Source organism: Salvia splendens, chromosome 11 (assembly GCF_004379255.2).
Source record: "Salvia splendens isolate huo1 chromosome 11, SspV2, whole genome shotgun sequence".
In the NCBI taxonomy this organism is placed as follows: domain Eukaryota; kingdom Viridiplantae; phylum Streptophyta; class Magnoliopsida; order Lamiales; family Lamiaceae; genus Salvia; species Salvia splendens.
Genome location: NC_056042.1, coordinates 12,329,875 through 12,347,451, shown reverse-complemented (window position 1 = coordinate 12,347,451; position 17,577 = coordinate 12,329,875). Strand labels below are relative to the sequence as shown.

The 17,577-nt window shown below is 42.4% G+C and overlaps 1 protein-coding gene across 1 annotated transcript; it reads left to right on the top strand.

Moving 5' to 3' along the window:
- The first annotated feature begins 13,844 nt into the window (after window positions 1-13,844).
- Window positions 13,845-14,360, top strand: LOC121754441 (proline-rich receptor-like protein kinase PERK9). The gene has a single exon (XM_042149803.1). The coding sequence runs from the start codon at window positions 13,845-13,847 to the stop codon at window positions 14,358-14,360; it is 516 nt and encodes a 171-aa protein (XP_042005737.1).
- Window positions 14,361-17,577: the final 3,217 nt, after the last annotated feature.

The window sequence follows — 17,577 nt, the reverse complement described above, 5'->3', positions numbered from 1 at the left end:
AGTTATTTAATATAGAGATATTAGTCTACAAAATCACAAATTTTGGCCGAATGTTTATATTTTTCTCGAACTTTAAAATTGGTGGTTAAAATCATAAACTCATCCCGTGTAATAGTAACTGGAAGGCCTCGAACGGGAGGTTGCGTGAATGGATCAAGTTATAAATGTCGTTGCCACTACTTGATCAATGCAATCTCGCGCTCACTCGATTCCTACTAAAGTAATTTATAACTCCCAATTTTACACTACTTTAACAGTAAAGCGGCAAGTTCGGGATCGATCCCACAGAGAAGCTAGTGTATCGAGTGTGTGAGTAGTGAACAGGGGGAGGGGTTGGCTGCTGCCACGCTTTAACTTTGGGAGTTTTTAACTACTGATTTTAATTTAGACAGAAAAGTAACTATCTACTTGCTCAAGGGAAATTTAACTACAGGGTCAAGTGAATTTCAGACAGGAATAAAAATTTAACTATGTAAGCAGTAAACACCATGATGAAAACAAAACAACTTCGATTAAAACTAAACTCAAAACAGTACAGCGTGAAATCTAAACTAAGCTAACACTTCGGAAAATACGAAAGCAAGTAAAACCAGGAGATTCTCGGCGGGAAACTTAAGAAAACGCCGACAGATATCAAGTATTCTGCAGCGCTCCTTCGATCGCCATTTCTAACTAAGCACTACTTTATCTAAGCTAAGCTAAGCTATTCTAGAGAACTGAACTAAGCTAAACTAAGACGGAAAGTAAAGGATCGGATCATTTTCATGTGGTGGCACATCCTCTATTTATAGGCTCGGCATGACCTCCAGCTGGATAACGATCTTGGCAGGGAATATTCGCTCATGCTGAGAGTGAGCGACTCATTGATTGCTACGTGCTCTTCTTCTAGAACGACGACACTTTTCAATAACAAATTCGTGACTCAGCTCCGTCCTTGCGTCTCATATTTCAGCACGTGTCCCCTTCTAGAACGTTGTCCTTGATAACAGAATGATGCGTACCATCCATGTAACGCCCCACTTTCGGAACCCTAATTTGCGAAGCATAAAATTTTTTGCATTTAATGTTTTTAAGAGCACCCGCAACGCGTGCCGTTGCGGTGCCTTATTTCGTTCCGGAGGAGCGGAACCGCGGCGGCACGCGTTGCAGCCGCCCGTGTCGTCGCCATTCCGTGTCGGTGCCGTGCCGGGTGCCGTTCCCGCGAGACGCGGCACGACACGTTCCGCCACGCGCCGAGGCGAAGTGGCGGCCTCCCATTCGACGCGTGACGCCCACTCGCTGCCCCGCGAGTGGGCGTCGTCACGGTGACGCAATAATTCGATTTTTTTTTAAAAAAATTCGAATTTAATAATAATAAAAAATTTGCAACGGTATTGTTATCGTTATTTTTTGCCGTTATTTATTTATTTATTTATTTATTTTTAATTTATTTACTTTATAAATACTCCTATTTCATACTCATTTCACTCACAAACACACATCTATTCCTCTCAAATCCTCTCTATTTCCACCCCAATTTTCATCTCAAATCAACTCTGTTTTTCTGTGCTTTTTTGCCGTGCTTTTTATTTTTTTAAGTTTAAGTTGTAACTTTGTTTTAATGTTGTGTGTTTTTTAATAAAGTGTGTTTGTTTTTTATTAAAGTGTGTTTGTTTTAATTGAATTGAGTTGGAAATAAAAATAAAAAATGAAATTGAATGAATAGTAATTTAAGGAACGGTTAAGGAACGGAGGGTTGCAGGTTTCGTTCCTTAGTTAAGGAACGGAGTAAAAAAGTACAGTGGGGCCCGCAAATAGTAGTTTAAGGAACGGTTTAGGAACGGTATAGGAACAGCGTTGTGGATGGCCTAATGCCGTGAAGTATGTGAATTAAATGATGAGTGAATTAATTGCATGTTTTCTGTGTGACCTAATTGCGTTTTGGAATTTAGATTTGATTTGATTTGATTAGTCAAATCCGTTGAACATATGACGTGGCCATTGAAAGGTCAAAGTGTTGAGAATATGTGGTGGAAGTGAAAATGGTTGAAATTGTGACGTGACTGTGTGAATAATCTATGCGGGGTGAAATATATTGTGGCGAATTATTTCTTAAGGGATGAGTGAGATTAAATAGGAGCATCAGTATTCATTTGGCATTTTCGACCCCTGTTATTATTGGAGAAGAAATCCTATTTTTCCTTGGATTTAATTAATTGCTTGGGATATTTATCCAAATTAAATCCAAAACCCGATTATTCCTTATTTTTCTCCATGAGAATTCGACCCCTATGCCTATTCCAATGGAGATTTCAAAAATCTCCTATTTATGGGAGAAGGAAATTATTTTATTATATTATTTGATCTCTTATTTATTCCCTTCCATGAATAAATACAAATATCCTAACAATTTTACCATATCTAAGGAGATCTTGTCATATCCTATTTAAATTAGGATTTGAATTTAATTCCTTATGGGAGAGGAATAAAAATCGCCTACTTCCTTATTCTAATGGTGGAAATTATTATTTTAGTCTGCTCCGTATTATTTTATTCTACTCCGTGAAATACCAAATTAAATCATAGGCTAATTAAATAACCTTGATTTTGAATTCATCCTTATTCTTCTCCCATAATTCACGCCATTCTCCCTCTCTTTCTCTAACTCGACATTATTCATTTAATTAATTATGGAGAATCAAATCTTGGAAATTGTCTCTATAAATAAGGGAGGAAAACCCTAACCCTAGCCACTAACTACACGCCATTTAATATAATGAGTAGAGATCGTAGATCTAAGATTTAATCGGGTGCGATTGATGGTTGCATGAGAAAAAGATATGTATATGCGTTTATGGTTGTTTATGAATGAACTTATGGATGATTTGTGGTGAATGCTATGTGAATATATGAGAACATGATGGTGAGATATTTTTGAAGCATGATTATGTGTTGGAAGCATGAGTATATGTGTTTGGATGAATATTTGATAAACCCTAATTCGAAATTTGGAAGCATGACAACTGTGGTGTTCGGATAGTAGATTCCGATGTGTGTTTAACTAATCAAACAATCTTATTTTGGTGCGAAATTTTAACTGAGTAAACTTAAAGGTGTCTTCTGTGTTGTGTGTAAATTTCTGCCGTTTTGGACCAAAGATGAATTCTTAATGAATTTTCAAGTCGACTGCGCAGTTCTGCCAGAATTTGTATTCTCGTCCAGTGAGTTTCGTTTTTTATTTGACCAACCTAAAGATGTGATTTTTATGTGAAATTTTAACTGGATGATCTTTGATGTGCCTACTGTATTGTGGTAAAATTTCAGCCCCAACGGAGGTCGGATGAAGTTTTAATGATTTTTACAAAATGACTGCGCTATTCTGCCAGATTTCTATCATACAAAAATAATCTATGTTGTTAAGTTTTGAATGATATACATGATGCATTTGTGTTAAGGAACCCATTCTATGATGAAGTGATGCGTTGTTCGTTGATGTAAGCTATGGTGTGTTTCCTTGTGTTGATGAATGTTTGGGATGGATAAATTAAAGAGACGATGGAAGGAACATTAGGGCATGCATGATAATTTTTGTGATGAAAGGCTTATTATATTGTGGTGTTGACAAGGGTTTTCGTGCGTACGTGAGCACAAGGAACGAGGGTTGCTTTGAGTTGTGTATTGTGTTATCTAAACAAGTGAGGTGTGCTTTCTTTTAAATAAGGACCATGTCCTAAATATCTTATCGATGGGAATGCAACTATATTTATCATGCGGTATTTTGATTTTAACGTGCCTATCTGATGTAGCTTTTGCCACTATTATTTAAATCGAATTCGGGTCCTCGTAGGGCCGCAAACCCTACTTAGATTAGTGTACACCTATGGTAGACTGTGTGCTAGCGTACGGGCTGGCCGGTCTAGTGACTTGGTTTGTGGCCACATTCCAAGTCATGTATTGGCAGATATGGTTAACATCTATGGGAAAATGACTGATCAGTCGACTTTTGCAATGGAAAATGATTTTTAGTGCCTCGGGCCTTTCTAAAGCTAAACCCCGATGGTTACTTACGTGTAGCATGATAAATAATACTTTTATTGAAAATGTTTTCGGCATGAGCTCACTGAGTATTTTTATAGTACTCAGCCCTGCATGTGTTTTTCCTATGTGCAGGTTTAGCGGCGACGAGAGTATGGTGGTGTTGAGCAAGTTAATTGAAGAATGAATTGTTTATCTTTGATCTGTGAGTGTCGTTGTGTCTTCATACATAACTTCACTCTTCTCTTGGATGCTTCCGCTGAAACCTGTTTTACTTATTATTTGATCTTGACACTATTTTGAGTTCCGTTTAGAATCTAAAGACATGTTATGTTTCGGAGTACGCTGAACCCTTGTTATCTTGAATATCAATGATGATAATTATTTTCTCTTTGGTCTATCTGTCAAAGTGTCACCCTGACCTTCTCTCTTTGATTTTTGTTCATTAATTACCTTGGTCAAACCCCTTTTATAAAACCCTAGTCTTTTTCCTTGTTGCATTTAAGTCCTGTTAGGTCACGATCGCCGCATTTATTATACCCTAGAAGGGCGGTCGTGACAATCTAGCTCATAGCCTCGCGTGTCCTTCTTCTGACATCCAGTGGTCCCCTCTTTAACTGCTTGATTACTCCCCTTGATCAACTTCCCCCGAAATCTGGCCTTTTTCGCCTATTGTACTAGCTTGATCAGTTTGGCCTTGTTGCCTTGGTCAAGCAACATTCCTGCACATTTAACACTTGTTTTGCGCGATAAAACAGATCAAGTAGCATACATTTTACCCCTAAACCGATGCATGAAATGAGCCTTATCAGTAACACCATGCATTGAGGGAAAAAATTGATTTTAGAAAGTCTCTAACTTTTGTAACCAAATTTAAAGTTTGTGAAAAATACTAAATTTCGACCAAAGTTTATAATCTTAGAGAGAGCAATGCCCACTACAAAAAAATGCATGTTTTCGAGCAAAATGTAAAATATTAGGTCAGGAAATAGTTTACGAGAATTTTTGCAAACATAATAATTTGCGAGTGAAAATTTGTGCTCCCTGATTTTCGAGCACTTTTAACTCTTGTCTAGAACATAGTGTAGAATTGGGGTAAATCTTTGTGTTGTATTATTCACAATGATAATGTACACCATACGTATATAGGCTAGAAGATATCTATACAAGGTAAGATTTTATCACAATCAAATCCCCTAATTACACGGTAATGATACTATGCAATCTTCTCCTGATTTTGTGCAATCTTCCTTGCCTTGCAGAATATTCCGGATCTCTTTCCAACACTCTCCCCAAGTTAAGTGACGGGATTTCCGAAACTTAACTTGCCCAACACTTCTTGAAAGCTCTTCGCAGAAACAGCCTTGGTCAAGATGTCTGCTAGTTGGTCTTCTGATTTCACATACGGAATTTCCACTATCTTCTCCTCAAGGTTCTCCTTTATGAAGTGTCGGTCAATTTCGACGTGTTTGGTTCTATCATGCTGCACCGGATTCTATGAGATACTAATCGCGGCTTTATTGTCACACAATAATTTGCAAGTCTTCTGTGACTCCAAGTTCAACTCCTTCATCAATCTTCTAAGCCAAAGAATTTCAGTTAAGCCACTTTTGATACCTCGAAACTCAGCTTCGGCACTTGAGAGGGCCACCACTTTATGCTTCTTACTCCTCCAAGTGACCAAGTTTCCACCAATAAAGGTGAAATATCCTCCTGTGGACCGCATGTCCATCAAATTTCCTGCCCAATCAGCATCAGTATATCCGTGAATATCTAGGTGCCCGTTCTTCCGGAACAATACTCCATGTCCGGCTGTTCCTTTCAAGTACCGTACCACCCTAAGCGTTGCTTCCCAATGTTCTTCTTGAGGATTGTGCATAATCTGGCTGAGAACTCCTACTGCATAGGCGATGTTTGGCCTGGTATGGGATAAGTAGATGAGTTTCCCAACAAGTCTCTAGTAACTTCCTCGATCAATGGGGGGGTGCTCCTTTGATAAGTTGAAGTCCGTGATTCTGAACAATTGGGGTATCTGCGGGCTTGCAGTCCAACATGCCTATTTCTATGAAGCTGCGATTGGATTAACTATGTGTGCTTTTGTGCTAGGTAAAGCCTCTCAAGTCCAGAGAATCCGCTAGATCACAAGGTCTAGGAACTCAGAGGATCCTAGAAGTCTCGGTCGTCGGACACACAAATTCCGCGTTCAAAACCCTCCACCCTCTTTACTATGAATTAGCACAGGGAAGTAGGGATCGATCCCACGAAGATGGATGCGTAAGAAGGCATTGAAGAGATTCTGGAAACGGGTTTGGCTGCTGCCACGCAATTTTGGGTTGAGTAAATTATAACTAGGCTGCGAAATGAAAACGAACACTAGACCTAGGAAACTGAAAATATCATGCGGACATGGGACATCATCTTAACTTCAATATCTCAAACAAACTTCCTCGACCTAGTAAACGACTTCCTAAACTAACTAAACAGAGATCAAACATGCAGTGGGGACCATTTCCCGAAATGGTAAAGTACGGATGAAAAGTTGCAAATAACAAACTATGAATTTAACCGACAACGACCTGCATCTCGTTACCTGATTCAAACACGAACATGGAGAAAACAGAGTAATGATCCAGATTCAAACAAAATATAATAATTCGGACGTCGGAAACTGGTGATTAAATGGAAACAAAACAGATCTACATATACTAGACGAAGCGAAACAAAAACACAGAAACAAGTCATCAACTTCATGCACAATCAACCAACTCAGCTTCAGATCCACACGTTAGACTCTTAATCCACTCCGGATCCAAGCAATCCGAACATAACTACTATCAGAAACAACTCCATGAGCTTCGATTCAACAGATCCACTCCGATCAACGACAATCCAACCTTGATTCAACTCCGATTCACCAGATCAAGTGTGAAAAGTATCCATTCAAGTAAACAACCACAAACTCAGAATCAAACACAAACAAACCTCAACATCAGTATCATTCATGACAGAAAATAGAAATTCCATAGATAGCTAAATAAGATTCAACAGTTAACGAAAGCCGAGCTTCGAACAATGAAGACTCTGTGGAAAATCCGAACACAGAACTAAAATGAAAGCAGTAAATTGTTTCTTCGCCCTACGCAAGGACGGTGGTGCACAACATCAACCGAAAATGAACCCAAAACCCCCAGATTTCCGATTACCCTAAGTGTGTGTAGAAGTGTGTGTGAGTGAGCTCAGAGCCAAAAGTCCCTTTTCTTTTCATGTTGCATGCTCTCTCTTTTATAGATGTGGAGGCGATCTTCTACAAGCCTTCTCTTGAAATCTCAGTTCTTCCCTCCGACTAGCGATCTCCTCCGTCTGGCAATTTTTCCTTCATTATGCTCATTTTCTCGCCAAATCCTTCGCCAGGCGATTATCTACTTCATTCCTGAACCAGAAAATAAAAGTCATACATGTCAGCAATTTTGAAAACACAAAATATCAGTTAGTAATAAATAGACAATATGCATGAAATCGGATAAGTAGAAGATTTGATTACTTTGAGAAGAGTTAGAGAAATGAATCAGTATGTTTACATGTAGAAACTTGATTGCAAAAACTTGATCAGTTTGAACGACGCAAGTATGATGGAAATGCTCAATTTTTTTTAAAACTTACTGTAAAACCTCTCTATATGTGAGTTATAAGCCAAAGTAGAACACTTTCTACTATTGTTACAAAGGAAAATTTTTTACGAGAGGCTAAATTTTTGATATCTAGATGAAAATTGCACAAGTAGTAAGGACTAAAGGCATTAGGACTTAACCAATTTGAGCCTTTTCTTCTTTCGCTCCACGAACCCGCCTCGTCAAGCAAGGCACCCCTTAGTTAACCAAGTTGAGCCCATGCACTTTTACCTTTTCTTTGATAACCGAGACCCACATCCATATACATTTTATAAATACGTGAGGAAAATGGGTCAGAGAGATGAGTCATTTCAAAGAAAGGGGTAGTACGACAGAAAGTAAAAATAAAAGGGTAGTCGGGTTAGCGAGTTAGTCAATCAGGTTGATCAAGCCAGATATCAAGTCAAAAAAAATTGTTGTTATCGAGAAATGTTTGAGAAAAAGAGGGCAGGAAAAGTTGTAACCTGACCCGATAAGTCAGAAGTTAGAAAAAATAAGCCAAAAGTTCAAGGCTAGAAGTCGCCACTTGACCAAGTAAGATATCTAGTGGCGAAATAAATAGTTCAAAACTTTGGTTTGTTGACTTGCTTGTTTTTTCTTTTTACAGTTTATATTTTTAAACTTAGAACTAGGACCCTACCTTGATACACCACTACCCTTAAACCTCATTACACCCGAAACAAGGACCTTAAGGAACTATCTTGTGCAATCCGATTCGAGGTATTAAATTTGTGGCAATACCGAGTGAACAGTCCTAAACCCTAAATCCTAACATCTCTGGTGAGAAATGAGTGACTGAGTGAATACAACAGTGGTTTTTTAAAATTGAGCAATCTTGACGAACTGACACCTTGATCAAGTAAAAGCAAAAAGGAAGAAACATAAGCTGCTGGCAAATGGATTCGACCTAAAGCATCTATGTGAATATGTGTTTTTATTTCGAGTCTTGTTTTCTTTTTTTTCGTTTTCTTTTAATGAGTAAACCATGCCTAAAATTTTCCTTATCCTTTTCTTTTCTTTTTTTTTTATACTTGGGGACAAGTATGTTTTAAGTGTGAGCAGTTTGATAAGGCTCATTTCATGCATCGGTTTGGGGGTAAAATGTACGCTACTTGATCGGTTTTATCGCGCAAAACAAGTGTTAAATGTGCAGAAATGTCACTTGACTAAGGCAACAAGGCCAGACTGATCAAGCAAGTACAATAGGTGAAAAGGCCAGAAAGCAGGGGAGTTGATCAAGGGGAGTAACCAAGCATCAAGGAGGGGACCGCTGGCTTCCAGAAGAAGGACACATGAGGCTATGAGCTGGATAGTGCGCATCATTCTGTTATCAAGGATAACGTTCTAGAAGGGGACACGTGCTGATATATGAGACGCAAGGACGGAGCTTAGTCACGAATCTGTAGCAGAAAAGCGTCGTCATTCTAGAAGGAAAGCACGTAGCAATCAATGAGTCGCTCACTCTCAGCATGAACGAATATTCCCTGCCAAGATCGTTATCCAGCTCGAAGTCATGCCAAGCCTATAAATAGAGGATGTGCCACCACGCAAAGCAGAGTCGATCCTTTACTTTCCGTCTTTAGTTTAGTTTAGCTCTCTAGTTTAGTTCAATTCTCTAGATAGCTTAGATAAAGTAATGCTTAGTTAGAAAGGGTGATCGAAGGAGGGCTGCAGAATACTTGATATCTGTCGGCATATTCTTAAGTTTCCCGCCGAGGATCTCCTCGGTTTTACTTGCTTTCATATTTTCTGAAGTGTTAGCTTAGTTTAAATTTCACGGTGTACTGTTCTGTGTTTAGTTTTAATCAAAGTTGCTTTCGCTTTCATCATGGTGTTTACTGTTTCACGTAGTTAATTTTCATTCCACTCTGAAATTCACTTGACCCAGTAGTTAAAATTTCCTTGATCAAGTTAGTGACTTAAATTCTGTCTAGAGTAAAAGTCAGTAGTTAAAAACTCCCAAGTTAAAGCGTGGCAGCAGCCAACCCCCTGTTCACTACTCGCACACTTGATACACTAGCTTCTCTGTATGATCGACCCCGAACTTGTCACTTTACTGTTAAACTAGTGCAACATTGGGAGTTTATAAATTACATTTGTGGCGTGCGATAGCGAGATCAACTTGATCAAGTGGCAACGACATTTGCTAACTGATCCATTCGGTTCGGTTATCTCTTCCATACAACTTGAATCCAAGAGAAAAAGCCGTGATCGTTAGGCCGGGGAAGCATGGTGTTATTTTATGTTTATGTGTAGCGCATAGGTGTATATAATTTTGTTTCCTTCTTTTCTCATTTGTTTTTTTTCTTCTGTTGATGAGAAGGTACCAAGCGGTGGACACTGTAATCATCCCTTTTTATACAGAGAAACTAATGCGCGTTGGAGAGTCCAGGAAGTCGGCGTAGTTACCACTCGTTACAGAGCCGCGCTAGCAGCAGCAATAGCCGCTGATCAACTGACCAGCGAAGAAGAAGGAGAGCAGAACGCGCAACCTAAACCACCACCACTTGAACAAGCAGAAGCAGAGATGGTCCTCGTCGCCGACGACTCAGGAATTGGCTCTCTGCACGCTCATGACGAGAAGGAGCTCACACACGCCATCGCCGTTACTCCTGGGATGCGGACTATCGCGATCAAGTCAGAAGTACTGGCTGTTTTGTCCCATTTTTACGGCCTTTCAAAAGAATGTTCGTACGCCTTCCTGGAGGAGTTTTGCCGATACTGCGATATCCAGCATGTACCAGCTGGATCTACGTTTGAGGACTATAGGCTGAAGGCAATCCCCTTTTCCTTGAAGGGTGATCCTGGAGTATGGCTGTCGAGATTGCCAGAAGGGTCCATCAAAACATGGGCCGAGTTCCGAATGATATTCCTTGATCGCTTCTTTCCAACGTAAAAAACGAGTACCCTCAAGCGGGAGATTACAGAAGCCAGACAGGAGTACAATGAGCCCCTCGGTCAGTATTGGGATAGATTCCAAGGGCTGCTTCAAGCATGCCCCAACCACAAGCTGGGGGAGCGGGAGATCTATTCGATATTCTATGGTGGACTGACAGTCGATAGCAAGAATGATCTAAACCTCGTAGCCCAAGGGGATTTCTCAAAGACCCCATTCAGCCAAGCCAAAAACATCCTGGAAAGGCTTATCGAGGCCAAACGCTCGTACGAGACGTCCCGTGGCCAGTACAGAAGGGGTGCGGTGCACGCAGCCGAGGCACGCAATGACGAAAAGCTGGAGGGTTGATTTGAGCAGATGGAGAAGAAGCTGCTTGAGGCAGTGGAGAAAGCCAGACCGCCTCCACCAGCTGCACCGAAAGAGACGCAGTATGCGCCGCCATCGCCTCCGCCAGAAAAGCAGCACTACTACTATTGCGAATTTCCCCTTGAGGTAGAGCCGTTGTCCCAAGTAAATGTCATTGGCCACTGGAACGCAAATGGCAACTGTGTCCAGGGAAAGCAAAGGGACGCCCCATGGAGAGATCACCCAAACTTTCGATGGACTAACCAGAATCAAAGCCAGCCACCACAGCCCTCGACACAATAGATGCAACCTTCTGAAGGGCAACCCAACTGGCCTGCTCGGATCCAGGATAGACCAAACACTGGAGGGAACAGAATGCATGAAAGTCAGGCAGGTTGGTCAAATGGACCCCAAGGAAACTGGTCCAGTGGAGGACAGCCCAACTGGTCAAGCCAACAACAAGATAGAAATTGGGGGTACCAACACCAAGGCCCTCAGTCAAGCAGCCAGGGAAGACAACCAAATAATCAAGTGGTAAATTATGTCCCACCGTACCAAAGAGGAAACCAGTATTTCCAAGGGAACCAACAGAATCATTTTTCCCAGTACCAGCCAAAACAGTATGGACCTTCCGGCTACTATCAACAAGGCCATGGAGGAGGTTGTTTTAATCAGAGGTATAACAAACAGCAAAATGAAGGTCCAGGAAATGTAATGATCCCACATCAGCCCCACGATGCAATGCGATAAATACAAGAGACCTAGAGAGAACAGAGGGTTGCACTAGATATGCTTACAAAGCAGCTATCTCAGGTCGCCATGTCACTGGGCGAGCTGGGGGAAATGAGGGAAAAATTCCGGCCACGGTACAGCAACCACCTGGGCGAGAGAATGTCAATGCAGTATCTCTAAAATCAGAAGAAGTTTATCAAAACCCATCTGCGAGTTCTCCAGCACCCACAAACGGGCCCAATCATGGAGAAGGCCCTGAGTCCATCGCCTTTGATCAAGTTGCAAAAGAAGGAGAGTCTAGTGCCTTTGAACAAGTAACTGAGAAAGGGAGGATGGTCGAAGCAGAAAGTGTAGCTGTGGTGATCCAACCAAGTGATCTTCCACCGAAGAAGACTGACCCCGGGGTGTTCACACTCCCAATTTCCATCAGAAACGTTCGAATGGAGCACGCAATGTGCGACCTAGGGGCTTCCATCAATATCATGTCGTATTCTATATATGAAAAGCTGGGAGAAACTAAGCTCGTCAAAACCGGTATGATGATATAGCTAGCAGACGGGTCTTGCATTCACCCAGAGGGAATTATGGAAGATGAAATCGTCAAGGTCAATAAATTTAAGTACCCCGCCGACTTCTTCGTCATGAAGATGACAGAGCTAGGAGCGGAGGAGTCTACCGGAGTCCTTTTGGGAAGGCCTTTCCTATCTACAGCCAGCACAGTCATAGACGTCTGCCATGGGACGATGAATCTGAGTTTTAATGGAGAACAACTTACATTTGACATTGATAAAGCTGTAAGAAAGCCACAGGACAATGAGAGCATACAATCGGTAGATACTATCAGACCTTGGGAGCAAAAGTATCTAGGGATGGAACTCTTCAAAAAACCGACCACTTACTCCATTGAAGATGAACAGCTTAAGAAGGAAGCAGCTGAATGGTTCGATGCAATGATGACTGGGGAAATGGATGATCAAGCCATTGAAAGGGCGATTATGGATTTTTGTAAGCCGCCACGACCAACTGAGATCACTCAACCGGCAAGGGTCGAGAAACCACCTGACCAGGCTGACCCATTGAGAGGAATGCTGAAGGAAAATCCCTCGCCTACAAGGTAACTATTGTCTTTACCTACATCGCCAGTTACCCTCAAGAGCCTGTCCAACCAGACGTACCAAAAACCAGTCAAACCAAATCCGCAAGGACAGGGAGGACAATTGAAAGAAGAACTGAGACTGGGTCAAGAGGTGGTCAAGTGGAAAACAACAGAGATTAACCCAGACATGTGCATGAATCCCGCCAAGTTAGAAGAAGGAATGAAACCCCACCGTAATCGACAACGCAGACTCGACCCCACTTTGAGAAAGGAAGAGCTCATAGTGGGGCAGAAATAGCTACTCTTCCAGTGTCAACTCAAACTGATACCCAGGCGGCGGAATTCAAAGTGGGCGGACCCTCGTACCATGAAGGCAGTGCACACATAGGAGGCAAACATACTCCCATGAGACCTTCATTCGTGGTAAATAGTAATCGGGTTGAGCCCTACAGAGACAAGACTGAAGCAGGCACAGTGGAAGAAATTCCACTGATCCTGCTTAATCCTATCCAGTGAACAGGTAAAAGGAGTGATCGGGTACTCGTGGGTAGTCTGCTTGATCAAGCAACAAATTCTTAATCTATTAAACTTATCAAGTGACATCCCAGGGGAACTCGGTCAAATCCTTGGTAGTTAGTGTAAATAGTTCTTCTTTGTTAGTTTTAATTCATAAAAATAAAAAGTCGGAAGTGAAGGAAAGAAACTGATCAAGTGGAATTATATGAGTTAACCAGTGGCCACAGTGATTTAAGTGATCAGGGCAGGTAATGATAGGGTGCATGCAGTCAATGTAGAGGTGTCAGACGGCGCCAACTGTCGCAATGAAAGGATGCCCTAGAGAGAAGGAAGAAGCGTATCAGAGAAGCTAAGCCAGCTGACACTCCGAAAAGGCGCGCATGTACGTAAAGAATCACAGAGATCTGAACAGTCGTAGAGATCCCAACAATCGTAATATCAGTATAATAGGCAGGATTCAAGACCGTATTTCACTTTCACCCAAGGCGACCACAGTACATTCCATTTACTCTCCCATATTGCTCCAAGTTCCGAACCCTTTGCCCAAAAATCATCATCTTCTCCACTACCTGTAAGAATGTTGATCGAACAAATTCCAACTTCATCCACATCCTCAGATGCCGGCGCCGAGAGTGGCGACCAGGAAACCTCGTTCGAGACCCAAGTCGAAAACCCTAGCCCATCCTTTCAACCTCCACCACAAACCAGCGTCGCCGCTCCACCTCCCGCGGTGGAAGAAGAGACACTACGACGCCTCGATAAAATCCTCCGGAGTATACCCTCCAAGATGGACAATGCGGCCGCTTACGCCGCACTCAAAGTTAGACTCGGGATTTCCCGGTCTAAAGAGCCTGCTTCGTCTTCTAAAACAAAAACCCCACCTAGCTCTCCTACATCGCCTCCGCCTACATTCCCCCTTCCTAGCTCTCCTATATCACCTTCACCATCTACCGTCCAACCTTCACCTCCGTCCCCCATCCAGCCGATGAGCACCAGCGAGGACACCTCTGACGAAGAAAGATGGGGGGGATTATGGGCAGCCGTTTGCTATTCCGTCACCAGCAAACGGTGGCACCTCCACTTCGATCCATGAGCCGCATTTGACTGGGGGCGGCGAAATCAACGACGAGGAAGTAGAGGACTTACGCCCATTGTTCGACTATAGGGAAGCTGAGAAGGAGAAGGAGCCACCACTCCGACAGACGTGCCGTATGACAACGGACCTGCTCCTGGAGGAGGTTGGAACCCTGATAACCCGAAGGGAGGAGAAAACGGTGGTGCAGAAACCCTGCACAGTACGGCGGCTGGTTGATGAAGAAGAGCCGGAGTAGCCAGAAAACCCAGAGGCCGTTCAGGAGAGGGGGGCTGTGGAGGACAGCCGTCAGAGGAGAGATAGAAAGAGGAAGGGGAAGGGAAGTGTTCTTTCTCCTCTAAAGAGAAGTCGTTCCGCCAACAAGGGGGTTGTCATTACAGATGTTTCCGAACCTGCCTCCCCATTGCTGAGAGAGAGAGATGAGGGCAGTAACACGGAGGAACAGGAGTTACGCTGGACCCGAACATCCAGGAGGCAGCAAGGAAGGCCTGTAACATCTCCGTCCCCCATCTACTCCCCTCAGCATGTGGCCTTAACCCCAACTATGCTTAAACAGATGTTGGCATTTGACAATCCCAAATGGCAGGAGGAGGTTCACCAAAGGGTAACCTCTTAGAAGAGGTTGAAAGCGGGGAAGATGCTATACCAACCGTCCCTGTAGAAGATTGAGATGAAAGAGATGTTTGTCGCCTACATTGCCGGCATCGGATTTGAATGTTTACTAGAAGTCGATGAGACCCCCGTGCGGGAGGACCTGGCTAAGGAGTTTTTCACATCCTTACGATTCATCGGAAGCACAGACCTGAACGACAGAAGTGTCTCCTTTAGGGTCTTTGGTCAGGACCAACTGATGAGCCTCAATGAATTCTCCATCCGGATGAGCCTCTACACAGAAAGCCAGGTGGCTAATGGAGTTTGGGTTGGGCGTGATATCGGTTTACCTCAGCGGAAACTCGAGTTCGATCAGCAGGCCGTTTGGAAGGCCATATGCAATAGGCGTGCCCCTACCTTTACAGCTTCTGAATCCAGAGGTCATCACATTGCTGATCCTGCCCTCCGCCTAGCCCAGATCTACCTAACCTGTAATATCCTCAGACAAGCCAATACACTATCAATCATTACCGTGTCCGAACTCTACTTTATGTGGAGTATGAGAGAGCAGAGGAAGGTCCATCTGGGATTCTGGTTGGCCTACTCCATAAATCAAATTGCTACCCGCATTGCCCACTATCTTAACGTCTGCCACCTCCTCGGAGCCTATTTGAGGAGAAACTGGATTATGGAGTGTGCCGGACGTCCCATCCTTAGCCCCAGTCCTGAAATGTTTGACCTTAATTTCTTTATTAGAACTCAGGTACTGGAGAAGACGCAAAGATGGGGTTTTCAATTTTATGCAGCCGGTCGGCTGGAGCAACAGAGAAGCCAACCCAGAAGGAGAACGAGGCCGGAGGAGACCTCAGCAACCCTTGTCGAAAAAGAAAAGGAGGATACACATCAGGCGACCACTCCGAGGATGGAGCGAGAGGAGGCTGCAAGTGCTGATAACGCATGGAAGCTCCGAATGGAGCAGACGTTGATGCAGCTGGTGGAGAGTTCAAAAACTCAACTGGTCCTGCTGGCCAGGTTGTTGGGCACCACCCACGACCAGACCCTTTCCAGCTAACCGCCACCTCCCTCTATAAGCTCTCATCCGTCTAAGTACAACCCCCCTGATCTCTACTCATTTCAAGTTTCAAAATAATTTTATTTTTATTTGTTTTTGGTATGTATAACTGATTTTCTGCTCCATCTCACACTTAGACCTATGTTGGGTCTAAGTGTGAGAAGTTATGCATGCTCGTTTTGCTATATTTTGCTTATGTGTTTTGTTTGTTGTGTTTATGTTTTGATTGGCATGTTTGATTGTTGGCATTGCCTCACACTTAGCCAGTGTCTGATCTAAGTGTGAGAAGTTTTCCTTAGTTTCTGTTGTGCCGTTGCCTAACCCTTTTTCCACTGCATTCAGTCCATCGAGGACGAGTTCATATGCAGTGGGAGGGGGGAGGGTTAGTTCCAGAAAATAAAAGTCATACATGTCAGAAATTTTGAAAACATAAAATATCAGTTAGTAATAAATAGGCAATATGCATGAAATCGGATAAGTGGAAGATTTGATTACTTTGAGAAGAGTTAAAGAAAGGAATCAGTATGTTTACATGTAGAAACTTGATTGCAAAAACTTGATCAGTTTGAACGACGCAAGTATGATGGAAGTGCTCAATTTTTTTAAAACTTACTGTGAAGCCTCTCTATATGTGAGTTATAAGCCAAAGTAGAACACTTTCTACTATTGTTACAAAGGAAAATGTTTTACGAGAGGCTGAATTTTTGATATCTAGATGAAAATTGCACAAGTAGTAAGGACTAAAGGCATTAGGACTTAACCAATTTGAGCCTTTTTCTTCTTTCGCTCCACGAACCCGCCTCGTCAACCAAGGCACCCCTTAGTTAACCAAGTTGAGCCCATACACTTTTACCTTTTCTTTGATAACCGAGACCCACATCCATATATATTTTATAAATACGTGAGGAAAAGGAGTCAGAGAGATGAGTCATTTCAAAGAAAGGGGTAGTACGACAGAAAGTAAAAATAAAAGGGTAGCCGGGTTGAGCGAGTTAGTCAATCAGGTTGATCAAGCCAGATATCAAGTCAAAAAAAATTTGTTGTTATCGAGAAATGTTTGAGAAAAAGAAGGCAGGAAAAGTTGTAACCTGACCCGATAAGTCGAAAGCTAGAAAAAATAAGCCAAAAGTTCAAGGCTAGAAGTCGCCACTTGACCAAGTAAGATATCTAGTGGCGAAATAAATAGTTCAAATCTTTGGTTTCTTGACTTGCGTGTTTTTTCTTTTTACAGTTTATATTTTTAAACTTAGAACCCCTAGGACCCTACCTTGATACACCACTACTCTTAAGCCTCATTATACCCGAAACAAGGACCCTAAGGAACTATCTTGTGCAATCCGATTCGAGGTATTAAATTTGTGGCAATACCGAGTGAACAGTCCTAACATCTCTGGTGAGAAATGAGTGACTGAGTGAATCCAACAGTGGTTTTTTAAAATTGAGCAATCTTGGCGAACTGACATCTTGATCAAGTAAAAGCAAAAAGGAAGAAACATAAGTTGCTGGCAAATGGATTGACCTCGACCTCGGGTATGATTGTTGTAAATTTATTCG

What these genes read in the sequence shown, in the direction of transcription:
- LOC121754441 (XM_042149803.1), top strand. Translation starts at nt 13,845, where the DNA reads ATGTTGATCGAACAAATTCCAACTTCATCCACATCCTCAGATGCCGGC.